General features: G+C 36.9%; 1 protein-coding gene across 1 annotated transcript in view; it reads left to right on the top strand.

Annotated features, from left to right (window-relative positions):
- Nucleotides 1-5,313: 5,313 nt before the first annotated feature.
- Nucleotides 5,314-17,328, top strand: part of LOC143988901 (uncharacterized) — a 47,849-nt gene continuing 35,834 nt past the window's right edge. Inside the window, exons 1-2 of the mRNA XM_077488820.1 lie at nucleotides 5,314-5,535; nucleotides 6,490-6,545. Coding sequence (XP_077344946.1) covers nucleotides 6,500-6,545 — 46 coding nt within the window. The 5' untranslated portion in view covers nucleotides 5,314-5,535; nucleotides 6,490-6,499. The remainder of the gene's footprint in view (nucleotides 5,536-6,489; nucleotides 6,546-17,328) is intronic.

Genomic DNA, 17,328 nt, shown 5'->3' with positions numbered 1-17,328 from the left:
CTGAATCTATAATGCCACGTACACACAATTGGAATTTCGATGAGAGCTTTTCATCGGAAAATGTGACTGTGTGTAGGCTCCATCGGAATTTAGCTGTCTAAATTTCCGCCCGCAAAAAATTGATAGCATGTTCTCAATTTTCCCGACGGAAATTCCGATCGTGTGTATGCAATTCCGACACGCAAAAACTCACGCATGCTCAGATTCAACTATGAGATGTAAGCTATTGAACTTCCTTTTTCTAGTCCCCTCCTCGTACGTGTTATATGTCACCGCGTTCTTGACGGTCGGAATTTGGTGTGACTGTGTGTATGCCAGACAGCTTGAGTGAAATCCCGTCGGAATTCCGTCTGGAAAACCATCAGAGCTTTTTCCGACGAGAATTCTGATCGTGTGTACGTGGCATAAGGTATCAAAATGCACTGACCATTGGGAACTAACTCAAAAAATCACCCTACGCTGGTAATTTACTCCATACTCTTTGGCTACATTTTACAGTTATGCAGGAAGGAATGTGTGTCAAAAACCATGAATCAGACTGAAACAAAAGTACAGTTAAATCACGCTTGTTTAATAATAATAATAATAATAATCAAAAAGCTAAACAGAGTAAACATAGTCAAAACATAGCCAGAGTTCAGGAACCGGAATGGATAGTCAGACAAGCCAAAATGTTAGGGGGCCAGAGATGATCGTAGTAGAACAGCAAGCAGGATCTGGAGCCAGAAGGAATATCAGACAATCAAGTTTTTAACTGGAACACAGGAGAGCGTCTCTGGAGATGTGACCAAGGTGCAGGCAGAGATCATCTGGACTGGACTTAAGTAGGCAGGACTGACGAGCAGGATATCATCAACAGGTGAGTCACTGTGGAGAGATAGGAGCTAGCAATAAGCCAACAGCTGAGCGGCCAGCTTTGAGAAGGAAGGGCTGAGTCCAGCCTTGACAATGTGGTTCCGTTGGGTCATTATTGCACATGCTCTTGAACTGCAAACACCTCATTAACTTTTGGAGGAGGACATTTCAATTAATCTCTGACACCACAGGCTGCCTTTTTTGCCCACCTCCTGAATTGGCAATATTAAATTTGGGCATAGAAATTTTTACCATACATACAGTGGGTATAAAAAAAGAATCATCTCTCTTTAAAATAATCAACTTTTGTTGCTTTGCACAGTTTTTGTTTTATTCAGATGTATTTATTAGTACAACTTATAACATCCAAGTGAAAGATATAACACCAACATGTCAGAGAAAAAAAAAATTTCAAAATCAGAATTACTGAGTTGGTAAAAGGATCACCCCCTTTATGTCCGTATTTTGTTGGACCACCTTTTGCTTTAATTACAGACTTTAGTCTATTGAGATATGTCTCTACTAACTTTCCACATCTAGACTAGAATACTTGCCCCCCTCGTCTTTGCAGAACTGCTCAAGATCAGTTAAATTTGATGGTGACCATTTGTGGACTTCAGTCTTCAAGTCATTTCACAGATTTTCAATGGGGTTTAAGTCTGGGCTCTGATTAAGCCATGCAAGGGCATTCACCTTTTTCTCCTTCAACCAATGTGTGGTAATTTTTGCTCTGTGCTGTTCTGGAAATTTTGGCCGTACGCAGAGCACACAGCCAAATCTCCTGTTTCCCATAATAATAACATTTCCGTCTTAATGATATAATACTTTAGCTTACCTTCCAACCCATTCATCCCAATGAACAGACATGACCATCCTTCTTACGTTCTCAGTTCCATCAGCCTGACTGCCTTTGGGGGCCCAGACCCTTGGGCTTTTTATTGATTGGACACAAAATAATGACAAACAGGAAGTGATTGCCCACAACAGGCAAGCACTTCCTCAGTACAGAAAATGACATCACAGGAAATGACATACATTAAAGGGGAGGGCACTCACAAGAGGAAGTGCACATGCCCCCTTTTAGTCAGCATGCAGCCCAGTCAATAGTGTTTCAAAGTAAACAGTATCTATTAAGCTCATTCTACTGGTTCGTACAGGCTTGAGACAATCTGCGGGGACATTGCTACTGGTGTTGTCAATATACGGTGCTAACTGCACATTGGCTGTGCTCTCAGCCAAACTATCAAACCATCTAATGGCTGGTGTCATAACGAATCACATGTGCAGCACCATAGTAGTTGAAGATTAAACAGAGGCAAAGATGGCAGCTTCCTTGGCTGAAAAAGATAGGGGAGTTTACTTCCACCTTAATGCAGATATGTATCCAAAAGGGATATCGTAGCCGCACAGAGATAAAATAATATGTTTATCTCGTTATGTGGACTTCGCTTCTCTAATGCACATAGTCATTTGAAGGCAAGAAGCCCAGCGCATTGCGCTTGGTACCTACAAACCAACAAACATCCACAGACACAGAGAACACGTCTCAAATCCCATGAGAAGGTTTTCCTACTGACCGTTTTTACCACTGGTCTCGATTTAACTCAAGTGCGCTCTGCTAGAGCGCTCCTCGATTAAACCAGACGCAGGAAGACAGATGACAATCTATAAAACACAGATCCTAGAATAAAATGTTCACATAAATGTTATACAATCAAATTTCCACAACAGTGCTTTGGGTCACTGTCATGTTGGAAGGTAAACCTTCTTCTCATTGACAACTTTCTGGCAGAGGGCAGCAGAATTTGCTCAAGAATTTGACAGTATTTTGCCCCATTAATTTTTCCTTCTATACTGACAAGTGCACCAGTCCCTGCTGCAAAGAAACACCCCTATAACAAGATATTACCACCCCACCCCCATGCTTTACTGTAGGAATGGTGTTATTTGGATGGTGAGCTGTGTTGGATTTCATTCAATTCAAAATCATTAAATTTTAGTCCCACCTGACCATAACACCTTTTTTTTATGTGGCCTCAACACCAAACAATATGTCTGTCAGAAATCCAATACAGCTCATCATCCAAATAACACCATTCCTACAGTAAAGCATGGAGGTGGTAATATCCTGTTATGGAGGTGGGGGGTAATATCCTATTATGCGGGTGTTTCTCTGCAGCAGGGATTGGAGCACTTATCAGCATAGAAAGAAAAATGGATGGAGCAAAATACGGTAAAATCCTTGAGGAAAACTGCTGCAATCTGACATAGTGTTGGCAATTGGAAGAAGAAGGTTTACCTTCCAACCTGACAGGTACCCACTCCCACTCCCACTTCTGGCTCAGATCCCTGTGGCAAACTGCACGGGAAGTTTGGCCCCCACCTTCCCCCACAGTCTTCTGGGACACATCACAATTCCCAAAAGACTACAGGACCATTCTCAAGGCGCAGCGTGACTCACACATGCACAGTAGGAAACAGGCTGTGAAGGCTTTACTTCCTGTTTCCCTTACTAAAGATGGCAGTGCCTGCACCCAAAGCCAATTGAAAAACCGGCTCGGGTGAGGACATCACTGGATCCCTGGACAGGTAAGTGTCTTTATATTAAAAGTCAGCAGCTACAGTGTTTGTAATTTTTTCTGAAGGAGCCTGGAGCTTCTCTTTAAGGCATCATGAGTAGTAGTCTAGTAGATATAATTTATATTATCAGAGGTTTCCTCTATATGTTCCTCTATGACAAAATGTTGTTAAATACTGTTCTAACTTCTAATCTTTACCCTCTCTACTAGAAAAGTTGTTTTTTCTTTTTCTTATCTAGGGGAAGAACTCCTGTATTGTGTAACAGCTTGCTGGCCCATTTCTCCGCTCAGTGATTATGCTGAATCCTTGCATAGTAAGCATTACGGAGGTGGGAAGGTGACATTAGAAACTGTAATGCTTAAATTGTATCCCTAGGTAAAACATTTTTTGTCTTTTGGATAGAATTGGAAGAGTTAGACCCTCTGTCAAGTTTTATTTGCTATTTTTATTGTTTATTTTACCACTCTAGTTGTACTGGTTACTATTGTCACGAAAGAAAATGAAGGAAATCCAGAATCTTAGAGTTGCCCAAGAAAGAGAGGTAAGCAGAAATAGTCCGACTGGGACTCCTGTTCTGGAGGCAGCTATCAAAGACTGGAATTCTCTTTACTTTGGGAGATTTCCTTTGCCTTAATGTTGCATCACTGGGACAAGAAGTGAGGGGAAACTTACCCAATGGATAGCAAAAATTAACCTGGCAGGGAGTTCAACCCTTTCCTACTCAATATAAAAAAAGTTGGCTATACATAGACATAAGGAATAATAGAAGTGTCATCATTCTTGTTGTACAATGTGGCCAAAGTGTGTAAATCAAGAGACTTGCTAAATAGTTATAAATCCTTTTGCAAACACATATAAGTATTTTAGCTTTGTGTGTGACCATTTGGAGATCATTGCTAATCTCCAGCTTCAAAGCTCTTTCTTGTAAGAGAAGCAGGAATGTGGAATTGTCTTCCTTGGGAACTGTTTTTCAGCAGAATCAGAAGATAGTTTCAAAAGAGGATGAAATGCCCTTTTACCTTATATCTCAACTGGAACCCAAGTCTGTGGAGACTCTTCTCCAACCCTTCTTTGTCCTTCCCTTCTCTGTTTCCCATCTACACCCTTCTGCCCCCCTTTTGTTTTCCTACACTGAACTTATTTTTTCCCTTAAAAGAACTCCTAAGCCCCTTGAGGTAGCCTACCTGACCTGCAGTCCACCAATTTTGGTAGGAATCTTGACCAACTTGCCCCCTGGGAGTCTGTACTCAACTGTAACTTCATTTATTACCTTTGTTCTAGGATCTGTTTTCTGCAAATGTTTTAGCCCCAGCATGGGCTTTCCAGTTGTTCATATATCCTTAAACAATTAATAAATTCACTGAATGAAAAATGCCCTTTTAATGAAATGAATGTAATATAAGATAAAAAAATATAATGTATTCCTTTACTTTCACTTCTGAATTACCATATAGTATGTTAATCTGGGAATCTGTCAAAGTAAAATGTAGCAATCTTCTTAAGGGATTTTCGCTCTACTCTGGACCAACAATGGACCAACAATGGGTTTACAAGTTGTTATTTTTTGTTTGAGATTAGTTTGAATCCTAATGTATTTTTCAACTTCTTCATGTAACTATGTATGTCTGCAGCTCTTAAATGAGTGCTTATTCCATCCATAGCATGATAATGGCAGTTAGCACCTACCTGTTTACTCATATTTGTAGCATTTGTCCAGTGCTGTGACCGTCACCAAATCTATTGCAGGCTTGACGCAGAAGTCTAGGGTGGCCCAGTCTGCTAAGTATATGGGCAGATTAAGGCTTCCTTAGGAAGGATGTGGTGAGGTTTACATATCTTAAACATATAACATTGTATGTAAATACTAGATGGGGGATCCTTTCAGCGGCCCAACCAACCACCAATTTTCTCGCCTCTGTTTACTGCATGTGTACAGCACATACTTCTTGGCTTGGTGGCTTTTCAGTGACCTGGATTCCAGCGGAGAAGATTTAATATAATAGAAGAACCTTCAAGTTAGCCTAGTAAATTATTTACGGCATAGAGAAGTTTCACACATTTAGAAGTAATTTGAGGACCACACTGTTACACCAGTACAAGGTTTGCCAAAACTTAAATTTATTTTGGTCAGCTTATAGATCGTAATCGTGACATGGGGTTATTTATTTTGTTATTAGCGCGAGCAGTACTAGTATACATAATTTTTTAATTTTTTTATTATGTTTTTGAAATACATGTCATTATTTGCTTTTATTTAATTGTATTAGCTAAAACAATAATATGTATATAAGTGGTTGCAGAAGTTCCAGTTCACAAAATTATTGTTTAACTTCAATCTTTAGCAGCACATTAGTTTACTTTGGTATATTTATTTAATTGTATTTTACAGATATTTTTCTGTGTTCAGGAAAATTGATTAGAATGTATTTTTCTATTTATTTGTTAATTTCTTTAAACCTATATCTAAAACCTTTTTAAAAAAAATATTAATTAGCTGATGTATACTCTGGGTTAAATGCTATTGCTATCCTCTAAAAAACTAAGACACCAAATTATATATTTTTTCCCCCATACCCCTACATAGCTTGTATGGGGTGATCTTGTCTTGTGTTTGTTTTTATACAGTTGTGGCTTTGGAAATCAGTTTGGTTATTGTATTATTATTATTATGCATTTTGATATGTATTTTATAGAGCACTAAGGGACACAACAGAACTATATAAATTTTTAGTACAAATGAATATTCATATAAAATAAATATAATAATAAATAATAACAATAATAGTAAAAAAAAATTGCATTTACATTATTTAGTCATCATTTAGTGATAAATGTCCACTAAATAAATAAAAGCAAAGGAAACGTTTCAATAAAGGAACATTTTGGTTTGTAAAAAATAAAAAACAAAGGAAACACTGTATCAAAAATCAAATTGAAAAAAATATTTGTATGGGTTATGTTTAAAATATTCTGCCTGAATTTTTTGTATGCAAAAATGAAAAGGGTGTTTTTGTTCATGTATTTATGTTTTTTTTTTCTTTTTTTTGCTTTCAGTGTTTATAGGATGCTGCTTGGATGTGTTCTGCTACTCCAGGTTGCCTTTCTTCCAGGTTTGTGACTTCACATGTTATTTCAGCACTGTTGGTATTGCCTAAATGAGGTATCAGTGTTACCAACCATCCGTAAAAAATGCAGGATGATTGAGGTTGATTAAGGTTATATGTAAGTCAATGAACAAATGCAGTGATTTTTTTTTTTATATACATTTAAATATTTTAAGATTTGAAGATTTTAAATTTTTATTTCTTTTACTCCAGTATATGGTCTTGAGACTTTTTTGGGATCACTTAGCATTCAGTTTGGTTCTTCACACATATACACACATTGTAGGAACATATTTGGGAAGAACCTGGTTAACCTCCCTTTTTTGTTTTTGGATTGTAAGAAAACTGGAGAACCCCAAACTGAACCCACAAAGGCATAGGGCTATTAAAGTGTATCTATTCACAAAAACCAAAATATATTTGATTTTAGCCTAGCAGATGCAATTGCTGCGTCTGTTTTCTTTTCTTTTTTTTAAGATTTTTTACCTTTATTCTTACCTGGTGACCCTGCCAGTAAGGCCCGGCCAAGTGGGCATACATTATACAATTTTCTTGTACAATTCTCATTTGGATTTACCAAAACCATATAATATGAGGTCAATCCTAAAAATTTTCAATTCGTATGCAATCAGGCTGGTTTTGCACTACATAGTTGAAGGTAAATCTAAAGGAAAATTAATAAGAAAATTGTATAAAATATGGGCAGCTTAATACACCTCCTGTCCTAAACTGACAACACTCATTCAATTTGCTGTATCTAAGGAGAGAGCCATAGTTTTCACCCTAGGACAGGACTATAGAGACTTCTTCCCATCTTCTAGTGTTCTCAAATATAAATGGGAGCAATGTAACTAACAGCAATACAGAACAGGCAAACAGCAAGAATTTATCAACTGTCAAGATTTATGGCAAGACCGACAGCTTTTTTTTTCATGGGTAAATTTAAAAGACCAAAAGGGACCAAAAAAGAAAAGTTTGTTATTAGGCCGCGTACACACGTGCGGACTGTTGGCCCAACTTTGTCCGTCCAACAGTTTGAGCGAACAGTCCGCTCAAACTTAGCATGGACGGACATGGCCACACACGACGGACGAACAGTTTGCTGAAACCGTGCGCGATGACGTGAACGGCACGTACGACGGGACGAAAAATACGACGTCCTATACACTGCAATGCAACCTTCCGACGTGGAAATCCTTTCTGAGCATGCGCGAGACTTAGTTGGCCGAACAAGCCTACACACGAGCGAACAGTCCGCTGAAACCTTGTTTCAGCGGACAGTTTTTCGGAATTTCCGTAAGACCTTGTTCGGCCAACTGTCCGCTGAAACTGTCCGCTGAAGCCCCACACACGAGCGGACTGTCCGCCCAAACACTGTTCAGCGGACAAGGTTGGGCGAACAGTCCGCGCGTGTGTACGCGGCCTTAGAGATTACATACACTTTTATATTTTTATTTTAGTGACCATTCAACACTGAATGGATGTCCATATGTAGCATGGCTTGTCTAGATTGCAGCTTGCTGAGATGTTGCTGTCATATGTGATGATCATGTGTTAACACATAGTGAAAAATAAAATGTCAGTAACACTCTATCACTAAATTAATTAATGTGGTGGACCTTACAGACAGACTGTTGCTTAAATCAATTCATCTTATCAGGGGATCCGCTACTGAGAGGAAAATAGTGGCTGCCATTGCTGACCTTTGTTTGGAAAAAACATATTCCCTTTTTTGTCTTGGCTTCAATCGTTTCTCAATGACCTGAAAAGGCATGCAGATTAGTAAATCAGAACTCTTATGCCCTGAACACACGGTCAAACTTTTCAGACGGAAAATGTGCGATCGGATCGTGTTGTCGGAAAATCCGATCGTGTGTGGGCTGACTTTTTCCATCGGAATTTCCGACACACAAAGATTGAAATTAAAATTTTCTGACAACGAAATCCAATCGTTTGCGTGTGTAGACAATTCCAACGGAAAAAAATGCCACACATGCTCAGAATAAATTATGAGACGAAAGCTATTGGCTACTGGCCCATTTATAGTCCCGTCGTACGTGTTCTGCGTTACCGCGTTCAGAACAATCGAATTTTCCAACAACTTTGTGCGACCGTGTGTATGCTAGACAAGTTTGGCCCAAAAACAATCGGAAAAAATCTGACGGATTTTGTCGTCGGAAAGTCCGACTGTGTGTACAGGGCATCAATCCCTAAGACTCTTTTGGACCCAGGGGTATTAGTCAGATTGCTTGGTGGTTGGGCACAAAATTGACTCACCTGCAAAATCTCTTTTGTCCCTCTGATATAAGGCCTTTTGAATCCCTTAAATTATTAAATTATATACCACCTAAAGAGATTTTACGATACATTCAAATTAAACATGATGGGAATGATTTTTTAAAACTGCAGCTTCTAACTTGAGCTTGTTCAATTAAGGTTCAACAAAAAACCTGGAAGATTGGTTTCTATGCAAAGCCGCACAAGATTTTGCACTCTCCAATTTCAGTAAAATAATCCCTGAAGTGTCTCCCCTACTTTGCTATTCTGATACCCCGTTACAACTTATTACACTTAAACATTTTTGTAACACAAACCCTCATGCCCTGGGAATTATCTCCACTATTTACCTGCTGCTACTAATGTCCTGCTTTTCTTTACCCCCTGGTTAGGTGTCTAGTTGGATCTCTGATTTTAGGATTAATATTTCTCTGAAAGATTGGTGATATAAATGGATTAATACATATTACAGCTCTATAAAGATAGAATTAAAAGCAAAACTTTTTTTTTCATTTTTGGATAGAGCAAGAGACAGTTGTAATCCTTGTAAGGTTTTTATTGCCATCTGTGTCCCATTGGGGAGATTTCTCTTCACTGCCTGTCCCATAGCCAAAACACGAAGAGAGGAAAAATCCTTCCAAAGTGAGGGAATAATTGGTTGTCACCAGAACTAGTGTCCCCATCGGAACATTTCACCCCATTACTGTTCTGGGGACAAGCCAACCTTCACTTCCAATGATAAACAGGACAAATAGAGAGGGTGAATCTCTCTAATGGGGGAACAGACAGCAATAAAAACTGACAGGTGTTCTAATCCTTCTCCATTCTATCCAAAACGAAAAAAAGTTTTGCCTTTAGTTTAGCTACTTAAGCCCCATACCCACTGTCAGATTTTATGCTGATTTTTTTCCTTCAGATTTACCTAAACCATGTAATGCAAGGGCCTGCCTGATTGCATGCAAATTTAAACTCCTAAGGTTCGACCTCATATTATATGGTTTTGGTAGATCTTAAGGAAAAAATCAGCAGAAAATCTGAATGTATGGGTGTATATGGGGCTTTAAACAAACTATAAAGTGCTGAAATTTTGGTATTTGGTACCTTACTTGTTATCCCGCATAACTGCGGGATACCCTTCTGTTTGGCTTAGGGGCTGTTTAGAACCCGGTACGTTTACACATATCTGGTGGGATTGCCCCAAGAGCCATTGTTTTTGGTCTCAAACATATCAACTCATTTTTACCAGTTTAGCTAGACCCCTGCAGAAGCACCCATTAGAGGCTTTGTTAGGTCGGAAACCCGATGACTGCTCTAGGACAGAATTTTGCTTGATGTCCATTTTTTTTATTGCAGCTAAACAAGCCATTTCAAGTGGCTGGAAAAAAAAATTGACTATTCCTCTTCAAGAACTAAATGCTCATATAAACCTACATTATTCTGTGCTTCAAAATATATGTAACTCATGAAATATGCTTAACAAAACTGCTCTTATATTCCCGTTTAGATCATTTCAAATAGGACTAAGCAGTGACCTTGAAATTTAGGAAATTGTAGGTTGTTCTGTAGTTTTGATCTCCAGTGTATATATGACATATGATAAAATGGTAGCCACACTGGATGATAAGATGCCCACATTTCTAAAAACCTGGGAACCTTGGATCTCTAATTATATGCTGGCAGACTTTGACTGTACTCTTTTAACTAATTAAATTAAATCTTCACTGATGGACCACTATAGTATTTGGTCTTTGAAGTGTAATACCCTCTATTTATTCTTGAAGTTTTTCTTTGGAGGACTATTGTGATACCCCCCTACATTTTTTTTGGTTTTGTCCACTCTGTTTAATAAGTTGACTAACCACAGAGGTGGTGTCGTGCTAACTTATGCGTTTAATTTACCATCGTCCCTGAGATTTGTTCTCTTTGGGACAACCTTCCCCCCTTTATCTCTAGTATACTATTACCGATACTTCAGATGATTGTAAAACGGTCTATATTCTGCCCAATCATTTATTACTCTCTTGAGTGTACTTTAGTGTTCCAAACTGTTTGTACATTGTGTGAAAAAAAATACATCTGCCATATATTGTATTTTCTTTTCCAGTAATTTTTATTAGTTGTTTGCCAAAGTACCAAAGATGGCAATTGCATATATTGCATTTGGTAAAACTTTATTACATATATTGAAAAAAAAACATTTGCATACTATGAGTACTCTATGTACTATTTTTCAGAACAAAATGTTTGAGAATAAACCACAGAAAGCTTGTCCTGAAGAATTAATTGTTAATAGTACAGATAAAAAAGTATAAAGTGCAATAATTAATAGTACTCAATTGTGTTGTTACAAGTCCTATAGTCAACTTACATATGAAATTTAATTTCAACTCCTCGCATCATCATAACAGAGGAGACAGCAAAATGTTAAAACAAAGACTAAGCAACAAAGAAAGGAGACTTCCTGTGAGTGGTCAGTGAGCGGTCAGTAAGTGGTCAGTGGTAATTTCATGTTGGGTTATGTGCAAACTTCTAATAACAAATTCTGCAGTTTGTAAAAATTGCTATATCCCTTGAATGTTTCACGGCATAGAGTAGAGTGGAGATTTGCAACTTGTGGATTGGGTTTATAAATGAAATACTGGAATTCATTTTAGGGGCCTTCAATTTAGAAGTCTTGCTATTTTTTATTTTATTTATACATGTTTTTGGTATATATTTTCTTTTTTGTGTTACATTTTTTACTATTAGCTCTGTATTTTTCAATGACATATATTGAAGTTACCTCTGACATGTAAAAACAAAGTTGATCCAGTAATGGATTGTAGTCTACTCTAGGACACCCCAGAAACCATTTTCTGTGTAAATTAGAATTATTTGTTGGTTATCTTGAATATCTTGAATAGTATTGGACCCAAAATTGTTTCTGGGGCACTTGGTGAGGACTGTATTTTACAGTAATTGATTTTGTTGTCGGAATGTCTGACTGTATGTATGGGGCATTATTCTTACAAAATTGGAATAGTAATACCAAACAGAGAGGTGCATCCAATAATACCATCAGAGCAAAATGGATCACAGCGTTCTTACAAATACAGAAACGATAAATAGAGACAAAACTTATCCAGCATGTAATAAAACAGTAGCAACAAGACCAAAAATATCAACCCATAGTGGGAGAAACCCCTTACTATAAAAAAAAGAGGTAAGATCTATTCCTCGGAGAGGAATATCGATAGTATCAAAGTGATCAAAGTATCAATATAAACCAGGCTCCCACACCCCCGATCTGTTAAACACATACTGTATACAGTGAAAACCCAAATCCCCAACATTTTACATGTTTCGCCCAAAAAGAGCTTTGTCAGGAATAATAAAATTTCATAAATAAATGAAATGTGCTCAAAAAGCTTGTGCCATGTGCTTAATGGTGGCATGCAGACATGTGCATTCTTATGTCAGATCAAGATTTTAAAAAGTGTTTTAAAAAGCCACACAATTCTACTGTAGATTAAAAAAAATGATTAGCTAGCAAAATTATCTGCAAAAAGAATGTGACTGCAAAAGTTTATTTTTTTTTTCACAATCAAAGTTTTATTGAATGTTGAAAAAGTAACAAGTAAATAAACATTGAGTAGAGTGGAGATTTGCAACTTGTGGATTGGGTTTATAAATGAAATACTAGAATTCATTTTAGGGGCCTTCAATTTAGAAGTTTTGCTAGTTTTTATTTTATTTATACATGTTTTTGGTATATATTTTTTTTTTGTGTTACATTTTTTTGTCTGAGTATAGATCTATGTCACCTAAAGAGTTTGCTTGTCATATCGCTGCACACCAGCACTTTTTGCACAGCTTTGCATGTTTTATTATGAACTTTTATATCGGCTTCACTATTTAATATAAGTAGGACTTCATTGTTATATCCATACACTTATATATATATATATATATATATATATATATATATATATATATATATAAGGATTACTTATTTAGAACTTTGTGATAATCTGCACTTTTTATTATCTCGCACTATATTAATTGTTTACCCAGCATTATTTTGCACAAAAGTATTTACCATTTTTTTTTTGCATATTTGTTTGCACAATAGTTATGCAATATTTTGCACAGAAGGATTGATTGCATAGAGTTATTGATTTTTTTTATATTTGCACAAGGGTTCACCATCAGTATTTGCACAAATATTTCATTGATCATTTGCACTTTATATATTTATGTGTGTGGTAGAATTTATATATATTTTTAGACAGGGAATTACACCCCTTTAGAATTATATGGTATATAGGTTGCGCTGATCACTATTTTTATTTATTATGATTTGAGTGCATGGTATACACTTTAGATCTAGCAGCAATCTAACTGATATACCACAACTAGACATTATTTCACTTTGATAGCGCGAGCGAACCCCATTTTTTCTATATAGATCTATGTTTGTCCCCAGCATGCTTGAAGCTTATTGTTGACTAACTCACTACCTCTGCTAGAAGTCTATCACGTTGTTTTATTCCCGCTGAATTATTTTACATATCTGAATTTTAGATAAGTTGAGGTCATCTGGAGTAAACGATTCTGAAGACATGCCATAGTGCTTTCAAAAATATTTGGTCAAAGGCTTAATCTTCTTTTGCTTTTGGTGGGTTTCTATTTTTATCTGGTTCATGTTATTTTGTGCAGTAGAAGAATATTGCACCATGTTAGTCATTGAATAATGCAAAAAGTTTGAATACCAGGCCTTTTCTGGAACTTTTTGTTTACAAGTTTAAATGAGTACTTTTTCTTGGAAAATTACTTAGAACCCCCAAACATTATATATTTATTTTTTAGCAGTGACTCTAGAGAATAAAATGCAAAATGCAAAATTTTATGTCACACAGTATTTGTACAGTGGTCTTTCAAATGCATTTTCTTGGGAAAAAATACACTTTAATGAATAAAAAATAACAAAACAGTAAAGTTACCCCAATTTTTTTGTATACTGTGAAAGGTAATGTTATGCTGAGTAAATAGATACCTAACATGTCATGTTTTAAAATTTTGCACGCTCGTGGAATGGCGACAAGCTACAGTGCTTAAAAATCTGCATAGGCAACGCTTTCATTTTTTTTTACAGCCTGTTTAAAATTATAGAGGAGTTTTTGCACTAGAATTATTGCTCTTGCTCTAATGATTGTTGATTGTGGCTATACCTGACATGAGTGGTTTGAACACTGTTTACATATAAACATATATATATATATATATATATATATATATATATATATATATATATATGGGCGTGACTTATGCATGTGTTCGCTTCTGCGTGTGAGCATGGAGGGATGGGGCACTTTAAAAAAAAATCATATTTATTTTACTTTTTATTTTTACACTGTCCCTTTATTTATAAATTTTTTGATCACTTTTATTCCTATTACAAGGAATGTAAACATCCCTTGTAATAGAAAAAAGTATGACAGGTCCTCTTTATTGAGAGATCTGGAGTCAAAAAGACCCCAGATCGCTCATTTACCTTTAAAAGCAATATGGCACTGTGCTACTTTAACTGACAATTGTGTGGTCATGCGACACTGCATCCAAATGCAATTTTTGTCCTTTACCCCCACAAATAGAGCTTTCTTTTGGTGGTGGTTTTTTATATATTTAGTTTTTTTACTAGTTATGGCGGCGATCAGCGATCTATTGCATGACTGCAATATTGTGGCGGATTAATTGAACACCTAACTGACACTTTTAACACTTTTTGAGGACCAGTGACACTAATACAGTGATCAGTGCTAAAGAAAATACACTGTCACTGTACTAATGACACTGGCAGGGAAGGGGTTAACATCATAGGCAATGAAAGGGTTAAATGTATGCCTAGGTTGTGCTTACTCACTGTGGGGGAGGTGCTTTGACTGGGGGAAGGCAAAGATCCGTGTTCCTGCTTTGCAGAAATACAGGATCAAAGCCTTCGTCACTGACAGAACGACAATCTGCCTTGTTTACTGACGTTCTACTTGTGTCCCTAACGTTCAGCGGGTCCTGGCAGACATTGAGTCTGGCAGGACTCACTGTTTGGCTCCCTCTGTGTCCAGTCACAGCGGTAGCGGGTCACCGGCGGCACGTGTGCACGTCCCAGTCCCAAAAGTGTCAGATCACGTACTAGGTACGTGATCTGACACAGAGCGGCTGCCCTGCCACAGTAAATGTACGTGGTCGGTCGCTAAGTGGTTAAAAAAAAAATTCTCTTGACTCGAAAACAGGGAGTGGCGTCAGACTTTGCTCCAGTCCTCCAAGGGCATAGAGATGAGTGCCTAGCATATGGTCACATTGGATTGCTACCGGGCTTTACCAATGGGTCAGGTAAGCCCGGTAACAACCTTGTTGCGGAAGGAGAAGGGAGGGCAACCCTGCCGCCGCTTTTAAAAGTGATCCCATGGCGAATCCGCCTGCAGGACCCCTTTAATCTTACAGAGAACCGGCCATAGTAAAAAATGATACCAGGGTTATGGCTGCTAGCTGCTGCCATAACCCCAGTATATGACATACTTATACAATGGGCCGATCGGCAAGTTGTTAAGTGATACAAGTTTTCAGGTGCCTTAGATACCTTCTTCAGTGTGCATCTTTAATAAATTAGGTTAGCCAGTAAAGTGTATCACTGAAACTCCAAACTTTCTGCAGAACATTAAAAAAATATTATTTTGCCTATCTGTTGGGGCTGGTGGAAGGGGTAGCTTCTATAACAGCGCTCAGAAGGCTACTTGGTACACCATTTTTTAAAGTCACAGATATTACGGTAATAAAGGTTGCCCGAAAAAATGTGGTAATGCGTGGCACTGCCGGTTGTCTGTAATTTCCACTAGTCTTTGACTGTGTGATGAATTGTTATGAGCGGAGAAGGTGAGAGGCCCTGGCATGGACTCATTTACTATTAGCTCTGTATTTTTCAATGACATATATTGAAGTTACCTCTGACATGTAAAAACAAAGTTGATCCAGTAATGGATTGTAGTCTACTCTAGGACACCCCAGAAACCATTTTCTGTGTAAATTAGAATTATTTGTTGGTTATCTTGAATATCTTGAATAGTATTGGACCCAAAATTGTTTCTGGGGCACTTGGTGAGGACTGTATTTTACAGTAATTGATTTTGTGGTCGGAATGTCTGACTGTGTGTATGGGGCATTAGTCTTACAAAATTGGAATAGTGATACCAAACAGAGAGGTGCATCCAATAATACCATCAGAGCAAAATGGATCACAGCGTTCTTACAAATACAGAAACAATAAATAGAGACAAAACTTATCCAGCATGTAATAAAACAGTAGCAACAAGACCAAAAATATCAACCCATAGTGGGAGAAACCCCTTACTATAAAAAAAGAGGTAAGATCTATTCCTCGGAGAGGAATATCGATAGTATCAAAGTGAACAAAGTATCAATATAAACCAGGCTCCCACACCCCCGATCTGTTAAACACATACTGTATATAGTGAAAACCCAAATCCCCAACATTTTACATGTTTCGCCCAAAAAGAGCTTTGTCAGGAATAATAAAATGTCATATATAAATGAAATGTGCTCAAAAAGCTTGTGCCATGTGCTTAATGGTGGCATGCAGACATGTGCATTCTTATGTCAGATCAAGATTTTAAAAAGTGTTTTAAAAAGCCACACAATTCTACTGTAGATTAAAAAAAATTATTAGCTAGCAAAATTATCTGCAAAAAGAATGTGACTGCAAAAGTTTCTTTTTTTTTTCACAATCAAAGTTTTATTGAATGTTGAAAAAGTAACAAGTAAATAAACATTGAATGCAGGTTACAGTCTAATGTTAGATAACAGTTATTATGTATTCAAATGTAATACAGTAATAGTTAGCGAAGGAGGGGAAGAGTCGTTGTGTCTTTTTATGAGGGGGAAGCAAATATAAGGTAAAATTGAGGTCTAGTGTGTGGGTAATAGATGGGGCGATAGGAATAACACAAAATAAAAGCATAGTGGTGAATATAAGATAAATTTCATGACAGCAAATATACTGTACAGAGTTAAAATGGAAACTAGTGATTTCTATTTTTTTCATATATATATATATATATATATATATATATATATATATATATATATATATATATATATATATATATATATATATATATACATACATACATACATATATATAAATAAATATATCTATATATATATATATATATATATATATATATATATATATATATAAATGTTATTAACTTGCTGGGCGAACCTTTTTTCTACTAGGTACAGGTTGTACACAGACAATAGTATCAAAATAGAGAGAAGATAAGCTCCCACAGCGCAGGTGGGTGATATCAATATATTAACGACAAACCCAACCAGAAAAATAGCATATCATAATATCAACTTCAATCATTAATTAACAAACACAAGGGCTTGTCTGTCACACAGAGATAAACCACTTTACCAGGGCTTACAGGAAGCCCATGCTGGGGACATAGAATAT

Source organism: Lithobates pipiens, unplaced genomic scaffold (genome assembly GCF_037356315.1).
Source record: "Lithobates pipiens isolate NorthernLeopardFrog02 unplaced genomic scaffold, aLitPip1_a1.2 Scaffold_1, whole genome shotgun sequence".
Classification (NCBI taxonomy): domain Eukaryota; kingdom Metazoa; phylum Chordata; class Amphibia; order Anura; family Ranidae; genus Lithobates; species Lithobates pipiens.
The sequence above is the reverse complement of the archived record's forward strand: the minus strand, read 5'-3'. Positions and strand labels throughout refer to the sequence as shown.